Here is a 26189-nt window from a genome sequence, read left to right on the forward strand (position 1 = left end):
TGCTCCACTCATTCTCCTGACAGTAGGGCCTGCTCCACTCATTCTCCTGACAGTAGGGCCTGCTCCGCTCATTCTCCTGACAGTAGGGCCTGCTCCGCTCAGTAGGGCCTGCTCCGCTCATTCTCCTGACAGTTGCTCCTCATTCTCCTGACAGTAGGGCCTGCTCCACTCATTCTCCTGACAGTAGGGCCTGCTCCACTCATTCTCCTGACAGTAGGGCCTGCTCCGCTCATTCTCCTGACAGTAGGGCCTGCTCCACTCATTCTCCTGACAGTAGGGCCTGCTCTGCTCATTCTCTCGACATTGGAAGGTGCCATGCTTAGTTCATAATGACCCTGATAATTACCTCGAAACTGAGCCTAAACTATACCGAAACTAATTTCACACATACACTATATCAACAGATGAAACAAATGAAGTAAAGTATGAGGGGAAGAAATGGGGAGAATGGGTGAGTTGATGAGTGAGGAGAAGCAAACGATGCATAATAATGTAATCAATTGTGAATGAAGAACAGGGTGGGCCATTCTATTGCATTTATCTATTGTAATTATCATCTCAAAACAGTGTACCCTATATCAGTCCACTGAATCCAAGCTGTTTTATCAGTCAGGACACTTGGTGTAGTTTACACAGTGAGTGTGCGTAATTTACAATAGCAAGACCAAGACGAATGGATGCACATGCTGCGTTATATTGTTCCAAGATCTGAATGAAAATGACTCAGGTGGTGGGAACGAAATGAATCATGACATCTCTGATCATTTTTCTTCTGATTCTGAGCCTCAGCCTAAACCTACACCTTCGAGGCCTAAGCCCAAAAAAGGCAGAACCTTGCACACTGAGCAGGTGCCCGCGACACCACCAAATGAAACAGGGGAGAGAAAGGGATGGCACTGTTTGGATCGAACAAGCTGGAGAGAATGTCACCACTGACAGAGCAGGCCCTACATCTCAAGCAAAAAACAACATAAGCAACGCACTCACCTGCTTTTGTTGTATACATGTATGTGACATGGACATGCTACAGCACATCAGGGACTGTCCCACATCAGGGACACGGAGCAAGGAGACACTGCCTGGGATTTGTCTGTTGATGAGCTGCAAGTGTTAATATCAATCCTGTATGTCCGTGGAGCATTCGGTGGAATGAGCGTATATATGGCACATGCTTCTGGTCAGACATTTCTTCACTTCACTGACATTAGTAAACAAGTTGCTTGCAAATAAAACAAGCCTAGTCAGTACCATTAACAAAGCGAGATGGCAGCTCGCAAAATAAAGCACCTGCACAGCACCTGTACACCTGTACTCCTGTACTCCTGTACACCTGTACTCCTGTACTCCTGTACACCTGTACACCTGTACTCCTGTACACCTGTACTCCTGTACACCTGTACTCCTGTACTCCTGTACACCTGTACTCCTGTACTCCTGTACTCCTGTACACCTGTACTCCTGTACACCTGTACACCTGTACTCCTGTACACCTGTACTCCTGTACACCTGTACTCCTGTACACCTGTACACCTGTACTCCTGTACACCTGTACACCTGTACACCTGTACACCTGTACTCCTGTACACCTGTACTCCTGTACACCTGTACTCCTGTACCTGTACACCTGTACACCTGTACACCTGTACACCTGTACACCTGTACTCCTGTACTCCTGTACACCTGTACTCCTGTACTCCTGTACTCCTGTACTCCTTTACACCTGTACTCCTGTACTCCTGTACTCCTGTACTCCTGTACACCTGTACACCTGTACACCTGTACTCCTGTACTCCTGTACACCTGTACACCTGTACACCTGTACACCTGTACACCTGTACTCCTGTACTCCTGTACACCTGTACACCTGTACTCCTGTACTCCTGTACACCTGTACTCCTGTACACCTGTACACCTGTACACCTGTACTCCTGTACACCTGTACACCTGTACTCCACAAAGGAGCGGAAGAATGATAAGACAATGCAAGGCAAGAAAGAACGTTTCTAACATGAGCAGCCCGCATCCGACAGTCGCCATCGACAGAGACACAATAAAGAGAAAACTGGATACTATTACTTATGCAATGCATTATGCTCTTATGTATCAAAGGCACCTGCCGCTGGCTTGTTGCTGTGTTCCACAACATGCTTGACTTGAATGCTATCAACGCACACGTGTTGTTTAAGCAGTCCATCAACAACACCATGCCCAGAAGAGACTGCATCAGGAGTCTGGCATACAGGCTATTATGTGAGAGACATATGAGGGCCAAGGCAGCAACAGAGATTCCACACGTCCCCTCTGCGCCAGCCAGAGGAGACGTGTCCAGATGCACAAAGCACAGAACCAACGGTGTCCCCTGCAAGCGCCTTGTTTCTGGGAAGTGTGTCAAGTGGCAAAGATTTGTGTTAATTGTTAGGACTAGGGATAACCACTAAATGAAACCCAACTGATGTCATTGCGTGAAAACGCACACCATGTAAGCATGAGCTGACAATAATATTTTAGTTTTATTCATTATAATGCCATTATTGCTTTTGTGCTAATTATCAAGCACACTGGCACATATAATGATGTTTAGGCTACTGTCATAATTTCATTTTGCTGTCTGTGCTTCTTTGTGGTTGGGGAATTTTGTTTAAAAAAATACCCCCAAACAAATTGAACACAATCAAATTATTATTTTAGTGAAAGCATATATAAAATGTGTTAATTACACTGTTAGAATGTTGCAGTCAGAATGACTGCTCGTTAGCTAGTGCTATTTGCGGGATTTTTTAAAGACTGTAGCAGTGTATCAGTACAGAAAGTACGGCCATCTTTGGTTCTGCACAGCTTGCAGTTGTGGGTGTGATGTCATTCATCTATACTCTGTAAGTGACTTTTAGGGTCTATAAGCTGGTGATTAGGGGGCTGGTACAGTCACCCAGGGCCAATTAAAAGGGAAAGGGCCCATCTCCCTGGCCTATCGTTCAGGAACCCCCATATCCACACCATTTGCCACTATTGCCAGTCATAAAGTGATTGGGAGCCTCTGCTAGCACGTTAAAAGGCCCAGTTCACTGCTAGCGGGATAAACACCAACACCACTTTAATGACCTGAGCACACATTGTAAAGCAGGGAATCTGTGAGCAGGCTTACAGGCTAACAGGCTAACAAACTGACCTCAGGCTGCAACTTCCAAGGTCTAAAGACATAGGAGGAGCCTGAAAGTTCTCAAGTTAACTTAATGGTGTCCAGATCCACCTGGCTATTGTACACAAATGGGATGAAAGAGAATCTGTTCTAGCCCCAGGCAAGGATAAAGAAGGGAACATTTCCCTATAGAAAGACAGTCCTTCATGTTGTAGGAGACAGGCTTCACTCTTCATGTGTTGCTACAAAAGCACACAACCCATCTAATGTGTATTTTTCTCTAGGAGATTGAAAAGTCTCACAGCCTCAGTAAAGCTGGGACTCGTAAGTCCCAAACCAACCCTAGACCTCACATGTCCCATATAGTACACCATTAGGCATCTAACTACCTCTGAACCACCCTGTTACATTATCTAACTCCCCCATCGTCCCTCTCCCCAGGGCCTGAACTTCTCTGCTCCATACTTTAATATATTTAGTCTGCGTGAAACAGGACAAGGTTATTACACGCTGAGTGTCCCAGGAATCTCAGTGCCCCTCCAAGGGGCTTCTGGGTAAGTCGAGAGCAATAGGGTCAGACGACTGGAAAACAGCGCCGGCCGTACTTCACCTCCTAGCCTCTCCAGTCTGTTGTGAATGAGACTTAGTATCAACATAAAGAGTTCCCCTAAGTTTTCCCTTCTCTATTGTGTCCTCTAAACATTGTTTAACTTCCCCAAGAAGAAATAAAGTGGGATTTGATCAAGGAGCAGTGGCAGAGGTTCATTTGTGGGAGGAGAGAAGGAGCAGTTTGTTCCCCTATGCTAGACGAGGTCCTGAAAGTGCCACTTGATGGACTCTCCCTCCACTTGAGTATTAAGTTAATGACCGTAAGTATTCAGATACACAACAAGGACATCTCCATTCTTTTTCTCAGAAAGACACTCCAAGATGGCCTCAGAAAAGGCCACTAACTTCTGTTGTAATAGTCTGCCCCATGCCCTGGCAACAGCAGTAAACACTTAGTGGAGGCTAACAAAAACCCACAGGGCAGGTATGTAATGTCAAGCCTATTTGGAGATGTTATAGCACATTTGTAATGTCAATTTATTTGGTTTTCGGGTCAAAAATCTAAGCAGGATAACATTTGTCCATTACAGGGGATGAGGGGGGCTGAGGAGCTGCGTTCAGAAACAGCTGCAGGGGACATTTCCTGTTTGTTAATGACTCTAAATGTGTTCAATTCAACCATGTCAAATCCTTGTTTATCTGAATGGACTGAACACTGCTGGGGTGAGGAGTAACAGGGACTCCGTTCTGTTACTGAAGGAAGCTCTTCACATTGTGACAGACAGACAGTCATGCTTAGGCCCATGCCGAGGAAGTGGGGGTGACGTGCTGAGAGTAAACCACAAGTTTATTCATGTCAAATTGCAGGCACTTTGAGCAACTCAGGTGGAACAAACACAGCCCAGCCGCGATCAGTCACCACCCCATCATGCCTGTTGTGTCTGTAGCAGGATACCATTTATGCCTTTCACAAACGCACACCCTTTTAAACAGGACGGTTGCATGTCTCAATGAAGATATCTCTCTGTCAGTCATCCGTGTGTGTGTGTGTATAACTATGTGGCTGTTCACTGAGACATGCCCAAGGATCCTCACTTACTTATTGTTCTACGAGATGGCAGAGGAGTTCAAATGCCTGTTTAATGAGCTGAGGAGAGAAGAGAGGAATGGAGAAGAGAGGTGTGGTAGCTTTTAGAGTTCTAGGCTAGCTAATTGTGGCTATACTTTTAAGTGCATTCTACCAACCTCCCTCCCCCCACCCCTATCCCTCTCTCTCTTTCTCTGTCTCTCTCCCTGTAGTGCTTTCTGGTCTGATCCTGCCCTGAGGCCGTACTGACCTTTGACCAAGCTGGCCGAAGCTGGCTACAGGCCCCTCATTTGTTACAGGCTTTATCCACTGAAAAAGCAGGCAGGAAGCTGGCAGCCACCCAGCAACCCCATTGGAAGATGACCATCAGCTACGGAGTGCTTGGAGTGCTTATCGCTTATTAGACCAGGGTGAAGTGTGTGTGTGTGTGTGTGTGTGTGTGTGTGTGTGTGTGTGTGTGTGTGTGTGTGTGTGTGTGTGCGTGCGTGCGTGCGTGCGTGCGTGTGTGTGTGGATGTGTGGGTGTGTGGGTAGGGAGTGTGTGTGAGGGTATGAAGTGTGTGTGTATGGAGTGTGTAGTATGTGAGTGAGTGTATGTGTGTGTGTATATGGCCGTGCATGCGGGAAGGGGCTCGTAGCTTGACCTTTTACTACCATGCATGCCGGCAGTTTTGTTAACTAATGAAATGCAAATAAGAAAAAGCCTGGAAGCCACAAAAACATCCCAGTCGCTGGGCAAACCCGTTCAGCTACGCATGCTAGTGACAATCATGCAGGCATGCAGGACTCAGGGGACCTCGCTGGGTATTTCTGTTCTGACCTCTCCTCTCTTTCCCTCTCCTTCCCTCTCTTCCTCTTCTCCTATCCTCAGCCCAGTTATCCCAGCGCTCGGCGGAGCTCACTAAAACATTGGATGATAAAACCCTTTCCTCTGAGCACTCCATAAAAGCTGGGTAATTCATACTTCATTTAAATACCTTTCCATTAATAAAGCAGATTAACTTTTACTCCTTAAATGTAATGGTCCATTTTGCCTGACTGCTGCCGCTCGCTTCTCTCCTCTCTCTGTTTTTTCTCTGTCTCTCTGCCATTGAGAAGCCTATGCTAATCCACACACAGTCACTCAGTGTAGGACTATCCAGTCAGTCTAGTACAGTGGTTGAAGGAAACGTTAAAGAAGGGGATTTGGAGGCATTTGCCTGACCTCTGCCACAGACAAGCAGTGACACGCACTCTATTCTGTGGGACTGCTAGGAGATTTGGCGGTCTCTCTCTCTCTCACACACACACACACACACACACACACACACACACACACACACACACACACACACACACACACACACACACACACACACACACACACACACACACACACACACACACACACACACACACACACACACACCCCAACGGGGAGGGTCATTAACCTCTGGGGCTAGAGCTCTCTGGCTCGGAGGCTGTTGACAAGCATCTGTGTTCTTTTCAACAACTCGTTGAGCCACCCCCTCTCCCTCCCCTCACCCCCACTCCCCTCCCCCTTCCTCACCCCTTCCCTTCTCAGGACTGTAACACAACCATTCGCTGAGGTAATCCAAGCGCCTCCCTCTCTCTCTCTTTCACATCCCTCTCTCACAGAGAGAGAGAAAGGAAGACAGAGATGCCGACTGGAGGTGTAAGACAGCTGTTTTTTTTTCTCTTGTCTGCCCTCCACCCGCTCTCTCCTGACCTCTACATTTGCCACCACTCGACTGCCTGTACTGTGGATAATGAGTCAATTTTGAGAGAGAGAGAGGAGAGAGAGAGAGAGAGAGAGAGAGAGAGAGAGAGAGAGAGAGAGAGAGAGAGAGAGAGAGAGAGAGAGAGAGGGAGGGAGAGAGGGAGAGGGAGAGAGAGAGAGAGAGAGAGAGAGAGAGAGAGAGAGAGAGAGAGAGAGAGAGAGAGAGAGAGAGAGAGAGAGAGAGAGAGAGAGAGAGAGAGAGAGAGAGAGAGAGAGAGAGAGAGAGAGAGAGAGAGAGAGAGAGAGAGAGAGAGAGAGAGAGAGAGAGAGAGAGAGAGAGAGAGAGAGAGAGAGAGAGAGAGAGAAGTGGTGGTTCTAACTGACCACCACACCAAACCTGGACCTCCAATAAAGGAACTTCACTCTCTCCACCTAGCTAACTGGTGTTTTACATTTAAAACTTTCTCTTGTCTACTCCACCCATCCCCATCCCCCACTCCTCTCATCCCAACCCCTCAGGTGGCAGGATCAGGAGCATGACTAGTTGACCTGTCTGGTGATTGATGGTAATGTCTCAGGAAGTCATTTCCCCCCATAGCGCCCTGCCCGCCGCCCTGCTGCCTTTCACCAGGCAGGCTGAACCACTACAAAGGTGACCCAGCCAGCCCATCACAGACACAGACCTACTTTCAAATCTCTGCCTGCTCAGGTCCAGCTGGACCCCCACCAAAAGCCCCCTTATGGCCCCCCCAAGTCCCCCAGGTCAAACACTTGTGGAGGACAATGGCTCCAGTAAATACCAGGACCGACAGTGGAATGGGTGTGGCTAAGGTGGGGTCGGCGACCATCCATTAAACACAGCACATCCACAAGGGATGACAGAGGTGGATGGAGAAGAGTGGGAGCAGTCCTCAACCACCCAACCTTTTATTTAGTTCAAATCAATAGTGGACATCTTGAAGTGGTCCAGGCCAGTGATGGCCCCTAACTCCAGGTGCTGAGGATGGTTCCCCTGCAACTCCATTACTGTCAGTGGTTACCAGGTCCATTACGGCAATTAGGAGCCTGCTTCTAACACGAGGAATGCCTCAGCCAGGGCTGCAATTGTTAACATCTGCTAATATCAGCCTCCTTCCATGTGTCGATACGGTTGTCTTTGCTTAAACACACATCTTTTCACAGTCACCAACGTTTTTTCTTCTTTCTCCACAGAACACTCCACTCAGTTCCACTCAAACTGTGCCTTAAAGAGATCCCACTCAGTAACTCCGAATGATCAGTGAAAAGAGAGAGCTTGCCTTCAACCGCTTTTCCAAATGCTTTGTTACTTTTTAATATTTGAGCAGGATGAGAGAGGGGAGAGAAAATGGAGTGGAGATAATCAATGGAAGAAGGACCACGAGCCTAATAATCTCCCCCAAAGGATTGTGGGTTAATACATGCTCTTGCATAGGCCAACAGGGCTGTGTGGCGAGCACATCTGTCTGTCTGGATGGGCTACTTAATGAAACAAGGCATCCTCTGGGTGCAGAGACGAATGGCTTTTCCTCAATTAAAAATAATGATTCTATCAGTGGCTGAATCCCAGGCTAAGACACAGGTCCAGATGACAGGGCTCTATACATTCAATACAGTGGAGACCCCAGCCTGTGTCCCTGAGAGACAGGCTTCAACAAAGAGGGTGCCAGGTAGGAGAGAGGACATGGTCACCAGAGCAGCTCCCCACGGTGATCATATCAGGGATCCCCTAATGCGAACAAGAGTTTGACTGATCTGGGAAAGAAAGAGAGTGAGAGAGAGAAAAAGAGTAGAGTGGTGAGATAAAGAGAGAGGGAGAGAGGGGCTAAGCCACCTGGGGATGATGAGTGGGGGCTTGATGTGTGTGTGTGCGTGTATGTATGTGCTTGTGTGTGCGCATGTGTGCGCATACGCGCGTTTGTGTGTATGTTGTGGCTACCACTGTGTGTGTGCCTGTGGTGACCCCTGGTCAGGGACTCCTGTAACAGGAGCTCACCTCCGGTTCTCCTGTCTCTCCTCTCAGTGTGCTGTACAGGCACCTGAAGACAGGATTAGCCATTGTGACCCAGCCCCAAAGGTAACAGAGATGCACCTCCGGGGACCGGCCTGAAACACACACTCCCACGTGCTGCAGGCTGAACCCAGCCGGCCGAGGAGAGGTGGCGAGAGATAGAGAGGAAGGATAGACAGGAAGACAGGATGACGGAGGGGAAGGAAGGAGGAGAGGGGAGGATAGAGATAGAGGTAGGGGGGCTGGAAATACAAACAGAACAAGACACACTAAACAAGGCAAAGATAGGAGGTATAGTGTAGTATCAGTCTGGGCTAAGATGTTGTTGTTGGGGTTTTTGTCACAGTGGGGAAAAACAAAAGCAATGTATAAGAGGATTTTGGGTCCTGAGCTGCGGTAGCGCCCTGGGGAGGCTGAGATTCTGCCTGTGTGGAAATTGACGCCTGTCACTGTGTCTATGATTCACCCCTGTTAGTGTGTGTGTGTGTGTGTGTGTGTGTGTGTGTGTGTGTGTGTGTGTGTGTGTGTGTGTGTGTGTGTGTGTGTGTGTGTGTGTGTGTGTGTGTGTGTGTGTGTGTGTGTGTGTGTGTGTGTGTGTGTGTGTGTGTGTTCTGCTGTGACGAATGAGCAGCGCTAAATTTTCTCCTGATTATGCGGGTTGCTGGTCCTCTAAACCTCTTTGAACTTGTAATTGCCGCTGGTTTCAATAATGAACATTAAGGAGGGATTCAGAAAAGTGTGGATAATTACAGGTTTTCCCCCCTTCTTACGTCTTCACGCTGAATGAAGAAGAGGAGGTAAAGGAGGAGGAGGCGGAGGAGGTAGAGGAGGAGAAGAAACAGGGAGAGAGGAGGAGGTGCAGGGTTGCGAGGCATACGGTGGCACGCCAGGCTCTCTTTATCTAAATAATTGTACAAGCTCGGTTTATGAGCTTTAGCGAGAGGCTTTTTGTGTGTGAGTCGCACCAGCCCTGGGGATATAGGTGACTAGCTCTCTCTCCCCCACGATCAATATTCACACAGATTCACATCTGGAGCCAAGGCCTGCTCTACTTAGATTTGGATTTATTATTTTATTTTTCTTTGATTCCTTTTCTTCCCTTCCTTCTTTCTTCTATCCCCTTCCCCTTCTATCTTCTATCCCCTTCCCCTTCTTTCTTCTATCCCCTTCTTTCTTCTATCCCCTTCCCCTTCTTTCTTCTATCCCCTTCCCCTTCTTTCTTCTATCCCCTTCTTCCCTTCTTTCTTCTATCCCCTTCCCCTTCTTTCTTCTATCCCCTTCTTTCTTATATCCCCATCCCCTTCTTTCTTATATCCCCTTCCCCTTCTTTCTTCTATCCCCTTCTTTCTTCTATCCCCTTCCCCTTCTTTCTTCTATCCCCTTCCCCTTCTTTCTTCTATCCCCTTCCCCTTCTTTCTTCTATCCCCTTCCCCTTCTTTCTTCTATCCCCTTCCCCTTCTTTCTTCTATCCCCTTCCCCTTCTTTCTTCTATCCCCTTCTTTCTTATATCCCCATCCCCTTCTTTCTTATATCCCCATCCCCTTCTTTCTTCTATCCCCTTCCCCTTCTTTCTTCTATCCCCTTCCCCTTCTTTCTTCTATCCCCTTCCCCTTCTTTCTTCTATCCCCTTCCCCTTCTTTCTTCTATCCCCTTCCCCTTCTTTCTTCTATCCCCTTCTTTCTTATATCCCCTTCCCCTTATTTCTTCTATCCCCTTCCCCTTCTTTCTTCTATCCCCTTCCCCTTCTTTCTTCTATCCCCTTCCCCTTCTTTCTTGGGCAGCTGGGCTATTTTTAGATACGGCGGGTGGTGGGGCTTCGCATCGTATGCGCTCATCTGTGTAGCCTCTGATCTTAGTAGATGTGGCCGCCAACAAGCCAGCCTCTGAACTAGGCCTGCTCAATGGATAACAGATACATACCTACACCTACACACACGCTCAGATTCACATGGTCTTACGGTTCTATGGATGGACCAATGCATTGTGTGTAAAGGGGTGACATATGGGGAATGGCTATAAAATTCAGTCAAAAAAGTGGCAGGGGGAGAAAACCACAACAAATTGACCCACACTCTCAGTTTCCCTCCTTCACATGACAATGATAGTAAAAAGCTTAAGGCGCACCTTCATTTTAGGAAAAAAATAATTCATCACAAAACCATCTGATATTGCCAACTCCTTTAATGATTTTTTAATTCGCAATATTAGCAAATTTAGGCATGACATGCCTGCACCAAACGTTGACACTACACCCAAGTACATCTGACAAGTATTGTCATTTTAAAATCCGTAAAGGGTGTGGAAGAGGTGAAAAAATGTGTGTTGTCTATCAACAATGACAAGACGCCAGGGTCTGAGAACTTGGATGGATGATTACTGGGGATAATAGCGGATGATATTGCCACTCTTATTTGCCATATTTTTATTTAAGCCTACTAAAAAGTGTGTGCCTCCCAGGCTTGGAGGAAGCAAAAGTCATTCCTCTACCCAAGAATAGTAAATCCCCCTTTACTGGCTCATATAGCTGACCAATCAGTCTGTTGCCAACCCTTGGTAAACTTTTGGAAAAAGTTGTGTTTGACCAGATACAATGCTATTTTACAGTAAACAAATTGACAACAAACATACAGCACGCTCATAGGGAAGGACATTCAACAAGCACTTAAAAAAAATGACTGATGATTGTCTGAGAGAAATTGACGAGGGGTCTGTTTGTGGGGTCTGTTTTTTTAGACTTCAGTGCGGCTTTTGACATGATCGATCATAGTCTGCTGCTGGAACATGTGGATAAAGAGTTACCTGTCTAACAGAACACAGAGGGTGTTCTTTAACAGAAGCCTCTCCAACATAATTCCCCAGGGCAGCTGTCTAGGCCCCTTACTTTTTTCAATCTTTACTAATGACATGCCACTGGCTTTGTGTCTATGTATGCAGATGACTCAACACTATTACATGTCAGCTACTACAGCGACTGAAATGACTGCAACACTTAATAACCAAGAGCTGCAGTTAGTTCAGAGTGGGTGGCAAGGAATAAGTTAGTCCTAAATATTTATGAAACTAGAAGCATTGTATTTGAGAAAAATCATTCACTAAACCCTAAACCTCTGTCTTTTTGAACTACTGGCGCACAGCTCAGACGCCCATTCATACCCCACAAGACATACCACAAGAGGTCTCTTCACAGTACCCAAGAGCAGAACAGACTATGGGAGGTGCACAGTACTACATAGATCCATGACTACATGGAACTCTATTCAACATCAATCAACAGATGCAAGCAGTAAAATTAGACAAAAAAAACAGATAAAATAAACTTTATGGAACAGCGGGGGCTGTGAAGCAACACAAACATAGGCACAGACACATGCAAACACACACGATAACATGCGCACTATACACACAAATGTACACATGGATTTTGTACTGAAGATATGTGGTAGTGTTGGAGTAGTGGCCTGAGGGCACACAGTGTGTTGTGAATGTACTATAATGTTTTAAAAATTGTATAAACTGCCTTAATTTTGCTGGACCCCAGGAAGAGTAGCTGCTTGGATTGTATGAAACGGTACTTCCTGGTGTCAAAAGAGTCTGACAGCCGCATTATTGAATGGAAAAAATGAAGATGGGAAGAGCGCAAGGGGAGTTGAGGTGAGAACAAGAGGCTTGGCTCCTAGTTATAAGGAACCCACTGTGAAGGAATCCCCTGTCTGGAATAAGCACAGAGCAAAAGAAAAGCAACAGAGTGGAGGGAAAAGGTAGAGAGGTAAATCACACAACAAAATGTCATGGTGGAAAAAGTACCCAATTGTAAAAGTGAAAGTCACCCAGTAAAATAATCCTTGAGTAAAAGTATAAAAGTATTTAAGTAAAATATACTTTATAATACCTTATAATAAGCAAACCAGATGGAGCCATATTATTGTTTAATTTATTTGACTGAAAGCCATTGGCGTACTCCAACACTCAGACATAATGTTTGTGTTTAGTGAGTCAGATGCAGTAGGGGAGACCAGGGATGTTGTCTCTTTAGTGAGTCTGCCAGATCAGATGCAGTAGGGAAGACCAGGGATGTTGTCTGTTTAGTGAGTCTGCCAGATCAGATGCATTAGGGAAGACCAGGGATGTTGTCTGTTTAGTGGGTCTGCCAGATCAGATGCAGTAGGGAAGACCAGGGATGTTGTCTGTTTAGTGAGTCTGCCAGATCAGATGCAGTAGGGAAGACCAGGGATGTTGTCTGTTTAGTGGGTCTGCCAGATCAGATGCAGTAGGGAAGACCAGGGATGTTGTCTGTTTAGTGGGTCTGCCAGATCAGATGCAGTAGGGAAGACCAGGGATGTTGTCTGTTTAGTGGGTCTGCCAGATCAGATGCAGTAGGGAAGACCAGGGATGTTGTCTGTTTAGTGAGTCTGCCAGATCAGATGCAGTAGGGAAGACCAGGGATGTTGTCTGTTTAGTGAGTCTGCCAGATCAGATGTTGTCTTGATAAGAGTGTGAATTGGACCCCTTATCTGTCCTGCTAAGCATCCAAAATGTAACTACTTTTGGGTGTCAGGGAAAATGTATGGAGCAAAAAGTTAATTGTCTTAAGGAAGGTAGTGAAGTGAAAGTAAAAGTTGTCAGAAACATAAATAGTAAAGTAAGGTACAGATACCCCAAAAAACTACCTAAGCACTACTTTAAATATTTTTACTTAAGTACTTTCCACCACCGACAAAATGCCAGGAGTGGGATTTGGTCCCAAACCAAACAGAGAAACAGCACCGGGTCTGTTTTTGATTTGTGCCCTATTCCCCCATCCTTCAACCTCCCCCTCCTCACCCCTCCCCTCTCAACCTTCCCCATCCTCCTCCTCCTCCTCCTTCAACCTCCTCCCTCCTTACCCTTTAGCCTGGTTTCCTACTTCCATGTTCGTGCTGCTCCTTTCTCCCTGCATTCCCCTTCTCCTGGTGTTGGATGAATATCAAAGGGGGGTTCTGGGCTGGGCCTGCAGCTCAGAAGCAGCTAAACTACAGTATCTCATTTAGCTGGTCACCACTAACCCAACATACCACCGACCGCTGATTCAACTGACTGATAGCCTGTAGGGGGATTTTCCTATTTTCCTATTTTCCCACAAACCCCCTCTGGCCTGAGCATGAAGCGTGGAACAGAGGAGGGTGTGATAGGGGAGAGGGAAGACAGGGTGAGGTTGGGAGAAGGAGAGGTCTGGGAAAATTACTCTCTGAGAAGATTTAAAAGCCTCAAACACATTCTTCTAACACAATCTGCAATGGAGTACAAAAAACCAGGACAAGGAAAAGCCTCTCCATATGTACCAGTGCCTGTCTTGGTTTTGAGTTTTCTCACAATGGGGCACCATGTGTATACTGTATCGCAGATTGCCCTCCCTCCTCCGCCCCAGTCCATTACATCATACACTTTTGCGTCCCAAAGCGTCAGCTAGGCCTGGCCTTAGCCAATGGATCAATGTTATGACTGCAGCAGTGGGTTAGGTCAGTGTGAGGGAGGGAGGGTTGAGGGGGTAGCTGAGGCCTGTTTTCGCTGAAGCATGAGGTCTTAGAGAAGAGGAGTATCCAGCTATGGAGCAGTAGTTTATGAATCCTCACTCCACAGGCTCTCCTCTGTTTGTCTTCTGTTCAGGTCAGGGCTTGTGCAGTCACCTCGACAGGGGCCAACAGGGGCTGACTATGGGCCCCTGGTCATGCACAGAAAGGTCATTGGCACTATAAACACCCATCTGAATGAACATCAGATATCCAATGGCTTCTCTTTAAGAGCTGCATCTTCATTAAAGATGCACTGGACTAGCTTTAGCTTCCGAGTGGGGCTCTGCATCTCAATGCTAGAGGTGTCACTACAGACCCTGGTTCCACTCCAGGCTGTAACACAACCAGCTGTGATTGGGAGTCTCATAGGGCGGCGCACTATTGGCCCAGTGTCGTCCGAGTTAGGGTTTGGCCGGGGTAGGCCGTCATTGTTAATAAGAATTTGTTCTAAACTAAATTGCCTACTTAAATAAAAGTTAAATAAAATAAGCAAATTATGTTAGAAATTGGGGAATTTACGCAACAATTCAAACTTCTCAAATACGATTTTCTTTAAGTTTGGTGGCTGCAAAAATCAAAAGTAACATACAGTGCCTTGCGAAAGTATTCGGCCCCCTTGAACTTTGCGAACTTTTGCCACATTTCAGGCTTCAAACATAAAGATATAAAACTGTATTTTTTGTGAAGAATCAACAACAAGTGGGACGACATTTATTGGATATTTCAAACTTTTTTAACAAATCAAAAACTGAAAAATTGGGCGTGCAAAATTATTCAGCCCCTTTACTTTCAGTGCAGCAAACTCTCTCCAGAAGTTCAGTGAGGATCTCTGAATGATCCAATGTTGACCTAAATGACTAATGATGATAAATACAATCCACCTGTGTGTAATCAAGTCTCCGTATAAATGCCCCTGCACTGTGAGTCTCAGAGGTCCGTTAAAAGCGCAGAGAGCCTCATGAAGAACAAGCAACACACCAGGCAGGTCCGAGATACTGTTGTGAAGAAGTTTAAAGCCGGATTTGGATACAAAAAGATTTCCCAAGTTTTAAACATCCCAAGGAGCACTGTGCAAGCGATAATATTGAAATGGAAGGAGTATCAGACCACTGCAAATCTACCAAGACCTGGCCATCCCTCTAAACTTTCAGCTCATACAAGGAGAAGACTGATCAGAGATGCAGCCAAGAGGCCCATGATCACTCTGGATGAACTGCAGAGATCTACAGCTGAGGTGGGAGACTCTGTCCATAGGACAACAATCAGTCGTATATTGCACAAATCTGGCCTTTATGGATAGTGGCAAGAAGAAAGCCATTTCTTAAAGATATCCATAAAAAGTGTTGTTTAAAGTTTGCCACAGGCCACCTGGGAGACACACCAAACATGTGGAAGAAGGTGCTCTGGTCAGATGAAACCAAAATTGAACTTTTTGGCAACAATGCAAAACGTTATGTTTGGCGTAAAAGCAACACAGCTCATCACCCTGAACACACCATCCCCACTGTCAAACATGGTGGTGGCAGCATCATGGTTTGGGCCTGCTTTTCTTCAGCAGGGACAGGGAAGATGGTTAAAATTGATGGGAAGATGGATGGAGCCAAATACAGGACCATTCTGGAATGATGGAGTCTGCAAAAGACCTGAGACTGGGACGGAGATTTGTCTTCCAACAAGACAATGATCCAAAACATAAAGCAAAATCTACAATGGAATGGTACAAAAATAAACATATCCAGGTGTTAGAATGGCCAAGTCAAAGTCCAGACCTGAATCCAATCGAGAATCTGTGGAAAGAACTGAAAACTGCTGTTCACAAATGCTCTCCATCCAACCTCACTGAGCTCGAGCTGTTTTGCAAGGAGGAATGGGGGAAAATTTCCGTCTCTCGATGTGGAAAACTGATAGAGACATACCCCAAGCGACTTACAGCTGTAATCGCAGCAAAAGGTGGCGCTACAAAGTATTAACTTAAGGGGGCTGAATAATTTTGCACGCCCAATTTTTCAGTTTTTGATTTGTTAAAAAAGTTTGAAATATCCAATAAATGTTGTTCCACTTCATGATTGTGTCCCACTTGTTGTTGATTCTTCACAAAAAAATACAGTTTTACATCTTTATGTTTGAAGCCTGAAATGTGGCAAAAGGTCGCATAGTTCAAGGGGGCCGAATACTTTCGCAAGGCACTGTACATACATGGGCCCCTTCAGTATCCACTTGTTGTCCTTTTATTGTTGTTATAGTGTGTTGTTTTTCTGTTGGCAGGCGCTGCAGAGTTTCACATGGCTTAATCACCTCCAAACAGTGTGAACAACGTGTTGTAAACATCTCCTTAGCGAAAGGACTCATTTCTGCTACTTCATTAAACAAGGAGCATTAAGGCGTGAATAGCAGGCCGGTGCATTAACAATAGGGAGGGAGGGAAGAAAGGAAGGGGGAGAGGGAGAAGGAATGAGAAGCTGTCCTCACAACTGCCTGTTAATACCAGGTAGGGTAAACTCAAATAAACAGCATACAACACTGTTTATCTAGAAAGCAAATGAGGAACTATGTGAGACACCGACACATACACACAGCAGGTGTTAAACAACTGCAACAGTGCTGTGCTGTATTCTGTGTTCTCCATGGCTGTGAGCCTGGATTGTCAATCTGTGAAGTGGAACTATCTGGATTAAGGTGGCCAAGGGAAAAGGTCTGATGTCAGGGCGGGAAACAATTGACGGCTGTTATTCCCTAAACCTGTGGAGCAGCCAGCTAAGCACTACAGGGCTGTGTGTATCATAAAAAAGGCTCTGTCAATTACGACACACAAACACCACTGGGAATTAGTGTAAAAAGACTCGAACATGAAACAACCGAAGGTTGATGTGGCTTTGTCATGTAATTATACGGCCTAACAGAAGGAGGGTCACTGGATACCGCATTCTAAACTTTCTGGGAGTTTCTTTCTCTGTCCTCTTGTGAAATTTTTTTTTGATTGTTCTTGTAAATCCCTAGAAAACTATATTCTGCAGGTCAACAAGCATTTCCTATAATTGAAATGAAAACACTTATTGGGGTCTAGTTTTTGGTTGTCATGGGCTTCTCTTCCGGTGGACGGTTTAGTTCTGTGTCTTTATCGATGGGGACTGACTGGCCATGCGGTGGCTTCCCATCTTCACAGGCCCATGTTTGAACAAGGCGAGTGATGAACAGATGGTTTGTGTCCTCGTCCCAGGGTGGCCGACCTGACCAGCGTTAGTTAGAGGAACACACTATGTAACAAAAGTTCCTACCTCAGCAAACCTGAAACTTAATTTCACTCATTATCCTTTACTTCAGTGATTTCCAAAACACTGCCATTCTCCTCTCGCTTCACTTTTGTTTTGTAAACTTCAGGCAGAGATAGAGACTCCATATATGGTGACACTCTTTCTTATAGGCACATACGCCTGGGGACATGTGGTATGTGAAAGCACACGCATACACACTTGGGGGGGGGGGCATGCAGCGGTGGTGAACCAAACTGTCGCCTGGGTTGCCATGGGTGACTGGAGAACTGACTTCTGGGCTACATGGCAAACGAGCACATGACAGATTAGTATGTGGGCCTCCTTCAGTCCAGAACCTCTGTGACCCCTTAAGAACCCCCATCAACCCCCCCTTCACCCCCCTCCTGAACTTCACAAGACACAAGACAACCTCGCTGAGAAGAGAAAAGACAACCACTACCGTCCAGCGAATACCCAGAGCAGCAGGAAACTCTTTATCCCATATAAACAGAAAACATCATGTCCAACTTAAGTGGAAAATAAATTGTATAGGCGAACAAAATCAGGAATAGACAGCTTTAAAAACAGTGCTGTAAAATGAGAACTGTTTTGTATTTCAAACTGTTGTACAGACAGACAGACAGACAGACAGACAGACAGACAGACAGACAGACAGACAGACAGACAGACAGACAGACAGACAGACAGACAGACAGACAGACAGACAGACAGACAGACAGACAGACAGACAGACAGACAGACAGACAGACAGACAGACAGACAGACAGACAGACAGACAGACAGACAGACAGACAGACAGACAGACAGACAGACAGACAGACAGACAGACAGACAGACAGACAGACAACACTACAGAGAGAGAGAGAGAGCGAGTCTGAATGTTTAATCTACTCAAACACGTTTTAGTGGGCAGACTAGAACACGTGTTTATCGTTTGTGAAAAATATACGTTATCAAAGTTTGCCAACACTTCCAAGCCCGTGTCTCCAGAATGACCTAGCTAGCCAGGCTATTTTATGTCTCTCCGGTTTACAGAGCCATTCCCCATTGGGGCACGACCTGGGGATGGCACCCGGTCTCCATGGAGACTAATGCTAGGTTGAGGGGGAGAGTGACCGCTGGCCCTGTCTGTTCTGTGTTCGTCTGCTAATGATGTTTGTGATGGCCTACTCATCTACTCATCGCGTCATCACTCTTGTTAAGCTCTATATTAACAGGGTTGATACTATAGTTGACATCTCTCTACCATTGCTGTTGTTGCCTATGTTACCATTGAAAGCAATGTTTGTGTAACCAATTTGCCCTGGATCCCTATATTCAATGGCAGTCACCATGTCACAATGACATGACACTCATGGCATTCTTACCCTGACTTACAGATGTCTTCATACAGACATAATTGTAGGAGATAAAAATCTACATAATATAGATCATATCTTCTCAATGGCCCAATAATTATGCTGCTTAGGGGAGGACGGCTCATAATAATGTCTGGAATGGAGGAAATGGAAAGGCATCAAACACATGGAATGTGTTTGATGTATTTGAAACCATTCCCCTGACTCCACAACCAGGCATTACCGCGAGTCTGTCATCTCCAATTAAGGTGCCACCAACCTCCTGTGCTAATTATTTAATTAAAGATGTTTTACTTTTACCCCATTTTCTCCCCAATTTCGTGGTATCCAATTGTCTCATTGCTGCAACTCTTCCTGTGCTAAGATACCAGTCGATATGCAGCAGGGCTCCATAGAAAACAGAATTCAAAGTAACCCATGTGAAAGTGTTGCATGGCTCTATGGAGGACCATGGGATATATCACTTCCCTTTCAGAGAGCCCAGGGGAGCAATACACCTGGCTTAGCAGCTTAACAGCATTTCCCCAAACACCCCGGCCAAAGGGTGCACGGCCCAGCACAAAACCTGAGACGCTTGATGCCTGCCTGAGAGGGCAACTCCTTCCTTCACAGACTGCATCACTCTCTCTCTCGCTCTCCCAATCTCTCTCTCTCTCTCAACCTCTCTCTCTGTCTCTTTCTCTCTCACACACTCACTCACTCACTAGTCCCACTAGGTCTGCTCCTGAGGTCCCCTATTTATTTTTATAGGTGTTTGAGGGATTAGATTAGTCAAAAGACAAAGCCAGGTCCGGAGTGGTATCTTTGTATCTGAGCGCTTCCTGTTTTCATTGCCTAGTCGACCCTTGTCTTAGCAATGTCTAGTGGGGCCTAACAGAGGGCTAGCAGGGAGCTAAAAAAGAGGAAGGCTGAGGGCGCCAAAAGGCTAATTAAGATAACTCAAGAGTTTGTCTTCGCCAAACAAAGGGGCAGCCCCCTTACTACTATGGAAAACCTCCCAGCTAGCAGTTAGCCTAGCAACACAACCTCACTCTCTGTCTGTCTATCTCACCCTGTCTGTCTTCTCTTCTCTCCTTAGAGCCTTCCTGCAGTTTCTCCCTCCCTCTCGTCCACTTTCTGCCTCCATGCCTTTGAAGCGCAGTCGACCATTTTACCCCGAACGGTGAAGTTTACCTTTCTGATAACATAATCTCCCTGTAATATTGAAAAGCTTATACCAACAGTCTGGGATATCCCTTCCCTTAATGTGACTGGAAGACATCCAGAAACTCAGACAGAAGGAGGGAGAGAAGGGGAGGGAGGGGTGGAGGGAGAGCCTGTCTCTGGCCCTCTACTACCGGCTTATGCCAGCTGATCTCTCCAGCAGTGTGCAAATTCCACCGGGGACATTAAAAGATGCCAGCTCGCATGCTTTCTGCTGCTGATGAATACATGCATGAAAGAGCCGGGGCTTATCACAATAACTGTATAGAATCATTTCTGGCGTATTCATTACATACAGAAGATATCAGATCTCGGCTGCCGCACACAAAACGCTGCGCTTCATTCTCCCTGGGCTGACTGAAGGCCGATGGATGGCCGGGTGAAGGACTGAGGGGCAAGTGCCAATTGAAGAAAGACTATTTTCCATGTCTGACTGTGATGAAGAAAGCCGCCCTGTGATTTCTCCCATGAGAGTGTGAGGTCAGAGGCTGGGGAGGGGAGGGAGGGAGGGGAGGGGGATGCGATTTAGTTATAATACTGAAACCAAAAGCCAACAATTGTTACTGTTGGCCTGTGTTGTTTTTCGCGGTGTGAAGGGGGTCCCGTCCTTTTGAGCTCTTTCAGAATAGGTGACAATGGCTGGATGTTGAGAACATATGTAGGAGACCCCTGTGGTCGCTCTCATGGAGGAGAAGCTAGCACGCTGGAGAAAATACAAGCCCCGCTCCCTTTCACTCTCTGCCTCAGTTAATGAATGTGTGAATGGCAAATGCAGCAATAGGCCATTCAGGGGCCAAAGTCCCCATGAATTCACCCCAGCACAAACACATCCTTAAATGGAAAATACATTTGCTTAACAAATTAAAAGAAAAGGTGAATGAATGTGTATGTGTGTGAGTGTGTATGTGTGTGAGTGTGAGTGTGTATGTGTGTGAGTGTGTATGTGTGTGAGTGTGTATGTGTGTGTATGTGTGTGAGTGTGTATGTGTGTGTGTGAGTGTGTATGTGTGTGAGTGTGTATGGGTTGGGGGGGCTAGAGTAGAGTAGAGGGGGATAATTCAATTAGCCCTCTTTCTCTAAGAAAAAAAGATGAAGCTAGGTTAAAAGGGAGGGATTATTGCTTGTATAAGATTGGCCTGGTTGTCTCACAAAACAGACAAATAAAGATTTGAGAAAACATCTAAAAGCAGGAGAGGTAATGAAGGAGAGTGGGAAAAGAGGAGTCTTAAAAGCTCTACTTCTCTGAATTAAAAAAATGCCCCTGGACTCGATCTATTGGGATTTCTTTTCCTTCTCCCCTTTCCACTCTTTCAATTTAATTAAACAAAATTGTAAAGGAAATTGCTGGAGAGGCTGCAAAGCCTTCTGTGTTTCTTTCTCTCCTTTTTTGGAGCAGGGAAACGTTGGAACTGTGAGAGACCTACAATCAGGCATTCCTCAAGTCACCAAGAAAGATGCCTAATGATCCTTCAATAAAGCCAGAAATTTCTAATTAGTACAAGCACACCAAATTAACCAGGAGACGTGTGTGTGTGTGTGTGTGTGTGTGTGTGTGTGTGTGTGTGTGTGTGTGTGTGTGTGTGTGTGTGTGTGTGTGTGTGTGTGTGTGTGTGTGTGTGTGTGTGTGTGTGTGTGTGTGTGTGTGTGTGTGTGTGTGTGTGTGTGTGCGTGTGCGTGTGCGTGTGCGTGTGTGTGTGTGTGTGTGTGTGTGTGTGTGTGTCCACCATGTTAAGTGGCTCAAAGAAGGCCTCCAAAATGTTCCCCCCTTTTTTCCCCCCTCTTCCCTTCTTCACCCATTAAACTATTGTCCAACTTCATCTCATGTCGGGCAAAAGAAGAGGGGATCTTTTTGTATTTGTTTTTTCTCTCCCTCACACACGCAGTCAGCTTTCAAATGAAGCCCATTCTATTCCGTGGGTTGGGGAGAAATATCCAGCCTAGGAGATGTAGCCTAGCCATGAACATCAGTAAAAACATTAAGATAATGATGAGAATAATAAGCACTGTGCTTTGCTGCGTTGCCGTGAGGCTAATGGCTGTGCTGCTGCAGTACCACTACTCCTGAATAGATCAAAGTGATTAAATCACTCCTGATTATCCCTGACCAATATTTAATTGATTTACAGCCCTTTCAATTAGGCTGTATTTGCTGGCTGTATTTGCTGGTTAGGTAATCAGGGGGGCAGAGGCTTTGGGAAACGCGGGCAATGGGGGTACAGCAGGGGGCACCTGACCCTCTTAAGTGAGAGGGTCAGGATCATCCTAGGGTTCTGACCTGCCCTGGCTCCCTCTCTCTCTTCTTCTCCATTCACCCCCTCCTCCCTTCTACTATCACTCTGTCCATTCTAACAAGTCCACATGGTCAGCAGGCACCAGCTTGTGTGTCCCTTCCACCTCCCTGTCCAAATCAATACAGACCTCTGCTCTGATAATGTCCTGACATCATAGAGGGAGGTGGGATATGACCACCCCATCCCTCCCACCTCCCCACACACACTCCCTTCTCTTCGACCATGCTTCCTGGCTAGCTGCATCACCTCACTGCACACACCCACTCTGTTCAGTGAATCCTGACTTTACAGCAGCATAACAGGGACCCACCCTACTAATAAGAGTGTGCACACACCCACACGTGCACACACACATGCAAGCACATACACACATAGCCCCCACACCCTCCACCCACATAGCCCCCACACCCTCCACCCACATAGCCCCCACACCCTCCACCCACACAGACTCATTTCCAAAATGATCCACAGAATCATTGTGTCCTCTGAATAATTCATCCAAGGTGTAGCGTCACTCTTTGCCTACTGAAGTGAATGAGCCGTTGTCAGATGTCTGATTTAAGTGTTCGGCAAAGAGAGACCGAAACAAACAAGCTCCTCTGAGCTATGGAGAGCTGCCATCTTAACCTCAAACAGACTGAATGAATATTTGAATGTCTTCTCCATTTATATATTTTTTAAATGACCATCAAGAGTGAAAAAAAGCTCCACATTTTAGGTTCATAATTACAATGAACCTGTTCTGTGCTCTTCTTGTAACACCGCAGTATTAGATGGATGCCAGTTTGACCCAGGTATTTACAGGAAATTCAACAACATGTTTGTGCTGTTAATGCTCAAGACATATAAGTGCTATTCGAAACAAAACTATCAAAAAAGCAATGCTAACAATGAAATGACACTGACATAACACACATATAAAACACACACACTTCCCTCGATAAGAATGAACCTGATTCTCATCGAAAACCCTTCCCCATAGCTGTCAGTTTAGAATAAACAAAGCGCCAATAGTGCGTGCATTGAGAGACAATATCCAGTATGTGACAAACCAGTGGCCAGGACTGCTGACGGCAATGCTACGCTAGGCTAGGTGTCAGCTCTACATCCACATCTCTGAGGCTTTTCAGCAGAGCAAGCTGGGATGTCCGATTGACTTGATTGAGTTGATCCGAGCTTGAGTGACAGGTGTGTGTGTGTGTGTGTGTGTGTGTGTGTGTGTGTGTGTGTGTGTGTGTGTGTGTGTGTGTGTGTGTGTGTGTGTGTGTGTGTGTGTGTGTGTGTGTGTGTGTGTGTGTGTGTGTGTGTGTGTGTGTGTGTGTGTGTACGTGAGTGTGTATATATGTGCATGTGTACATGCGGCAACTTCCCCAAGATGGCCACAAACATCATGAGGGCGTGTCTGTTCCAGCATCTCACGGTTCGTACATGTGAGTGTCTGTGTACGACAGGTGCTCCACTATGTGGGTACTCACCGTGAGATGCTGGAACAGCCACGCCCTCATGATGTTGGTGGCCACCTTGGGGAAGATACCGCGCTTCTTCTGTCTCTTCTTCTCCTTGTCCGGGTCGTCGTCATCACCTGTGCCAGGGGACGCCACGCTGTTCTCTAAACCATCTCCTAGACAGAAACAAGACATAGGTTTAAATAGCAGCCTAGGACAGAAGATGGACCATTAGTAAGCCTGGGCAGTATCAACACAAAGGGGTAGATAGAACCCTAGTAAGCGAAGCCTAATATATATAAGACGCTAATGCCTGCCCAGTGGGTTATCTAAGTTAGATGGAGGACTATGCCAAAGCCTACTCAGTAGTAGCCTATACCAATGCCTGCACAGAGGTAGTGGGATTTAGGCACAGAGGGATAGGGGTTTACAGTATATAGAAAGTGTCTTAGGTCTCTCTTTATGTGGTGTTGTGTTGTCTCTCTTGTTGTGTGTTTTGTCCTCTACTTATATCGTATTTTTTTTTTTTTTCATCCCAGCCGCCGTCCCTGCAGGAGGCCTTTTGCCTTTTGGTAGGCCGTCATTGTAAATAGGAATTTGTTCTTATCTGACTTGTCTAGTTGAATAAAGGTTCAACAACTACATTTAAAAAAAACGAGAGGTGAGGTCTTCCACCCAGACCAGCAGAGTGGAATAGATGGACAGTTGCTTTGGTTAGAAGCAGAAACACTTCCCCCTCCAGACGGTTCAGTAGGAGAAAGAAGAAGAAAAACAACAACAAGGCTTCGGGTTTGGGGCTACATGACCTACATGACTTCCATTAGGACTCATGTCATTCATTCAGTTATATACACAGGTTTGACAGAATGTAATGACTTTTTTTCCGATCCAGAGGGCCTGGATGGACTGAGAAGGGAGTCTTATGAACAGACACACATATACACATGTCCACACATGCAACAAACCACAGACGTTGAATGTGAATTGAAGTGGGGTGTGCATTGGGCTGGTTCATTGTTGCAGTTCGATGCACATAATGGACTAGAGTCGACCCCCCCCCCAGCTTCTTCACCACCATCCTCTCTCCCTCCCTGCGACACCTCCCCCTTCCGCCGCAAGATTAGCATGGCAGGCGGCTCTCTCTCCCTGCATTAATGTCCGACAGTGTTTGATTTCAGGAGGAAAACATTGGCATATAAAGGCAGGATCTCTCCTTTATACCGAAGTTTCCATCTTTGTATTTTTTCTCTCTCTTCTTCTCTGGCCATTAATTGTGCATTAGTAAAAATGATTTACTTTTAACAGTCATAGTTATTTTTTCTTGCCCCCAGGCACAAATGCCTTGAAAGCCTTCCTTGAGGGCATCTAAATAATGGATCAGCAAAACTCCACTAAGGCAGAGAAGAACCCCGACATTCTCAAAATTCAGACTTGCATGTCTTCCTGTTTTTGGGGAGACATCAATCATGGGCACCTATACAAGCCCTAATCTTGCATAAATGTTTGAACTAATAACATTAAAAACAAAAGAGGAAAGAAGAAGGATCCGGCTAGTGGCGTAATCAAAATAAATGAAGAATACAAGGACATGCAGCGTTAAGGCCTCCCCCCCCCCCCCTCTCCTCAGTCTCAGCCTGTCTGCCTGTCTGCCTGCCTGCCTGTCTGCCTGCCTGTCTGCCTGTCTGTCTGTCTGTCTGCCTGCCTGCCTGCCTGCCTGTCTGTCTGTCTGTCTGTCTGTCTGTCTGCCTGTCTGCCTGTCTGCCTGCCTGTCTGTCTGCCTGCCTGCCTGTCTGTCTGTCTGTCTGTCTGTCTGTCTGTCTGTCTGTCTGTCTGTCTGCCTGTCTGCCTGCCTGTCTGCCTGTCTGCCTGTCTGTCTGTCTGCCTGCCTGCCTGTCTGTCTGTCTGTCTGTCTGTCTGTCTGTCTGTCTGCCTGCTGTCTGCCTGTCTGTCTGTCTGTCTGCCTGTCTGTCTGTCTGTCTGTCTGTCTGTCTGTCTGTCTGTCTGTCTGCCTGCCTGTCTGCCTGTCTGCCTGTCTGTCTGTCTGCCTGCCTGTCTGTCTGTCTGTCTGTCTGTCTGTCTGTCTGTCTGTCTGTCTGTCTGCTGTCTGCCTGCCTGTCTGTCTGCCTGTCTGCCTGTCTGTCTGTCTGTCTGCCTGTCTGTCTGTCCTCCCTGCCTGCTGTCTGTCTGTCTGTCTGCCTGCCTGTCTGTCTGTCTGTCTGTCTCTGTCTGTCTGCCTGTCTGCCTCTGTCTGTCTGTCTGTCTGTCTGCCTGTCTGTCTGCCTGCCTGTCTGCCTGCTGCCTCTGTCTGTCTGCCTGTCTGTCTGTCTGTCTGTCTGTCTGTCTGTCTGTCTGTCTGTCTGTCTGTCTGTCTGTCTGTCTGTCTGTCTGTCTGTCTGTCTGTCTGCCTGTCTGTCTGTCTGTCTGTCTGTCTGTCTGTCTGTCTGTCTGTCTGTCTGTCTGTCTGTCTGTCTGTCTGTCCTGTCTGTCTGTCTGTCTGTCTGTCTGTCTGTCTGTCTGTCTGTCTGTCTGTCTGTCTGTCTGTCTGTCTGTC

The 26189-nt window shown here is 46.4% G+C and overlaps 1 protein-coding gene across 4 annotated transcripts in view; it reads right to left on the reverse strand.

Annotated features, from left to right (window-relative positions):
- The window catches only part of LOC124046590 (homeobox protein Meis2), a 133877-nt gene that overhangs the window by 53184 nt on the left and 54504 nt on the right, over positions 1 to 26189 (reverse strand). For 3 of the 4 annotated variants that reach the window (XM_046367126.1, XM_046367129.1, XM_046367128.1), the window contains exon 8: positions 23669 to 23814. In XM_046367126.1, coding sequence (XP_046223082.1) covers positions 23669 to 23814 — 146 coding nt within the window. The remainder of the gene's footprint in view (positions 1 to 23668; positions 23815 to 26189) is intronic. The other variant, XM_046367127.1, reaches the window with a different exon arrangement.

The sequence above is a fragment of the Oncorhynchus gorbuscha genome, linkage group LG10 (genome assembly GCF_021184085.1).
Source record: "Oncorhynchus gorbuscha isolate QuinsamMale2020 ecotype Even-year linkage group LG10, OgorEven_v1.0, whole genome shotgun sequence".
Classification (NCBI taxonomy): Eukaryota; Metazoa; Chordata; class Actinopteri; order Salmoniformes; family Salmonidae; genus Oncorhynchus; species Oncorhynchus gorbuscha.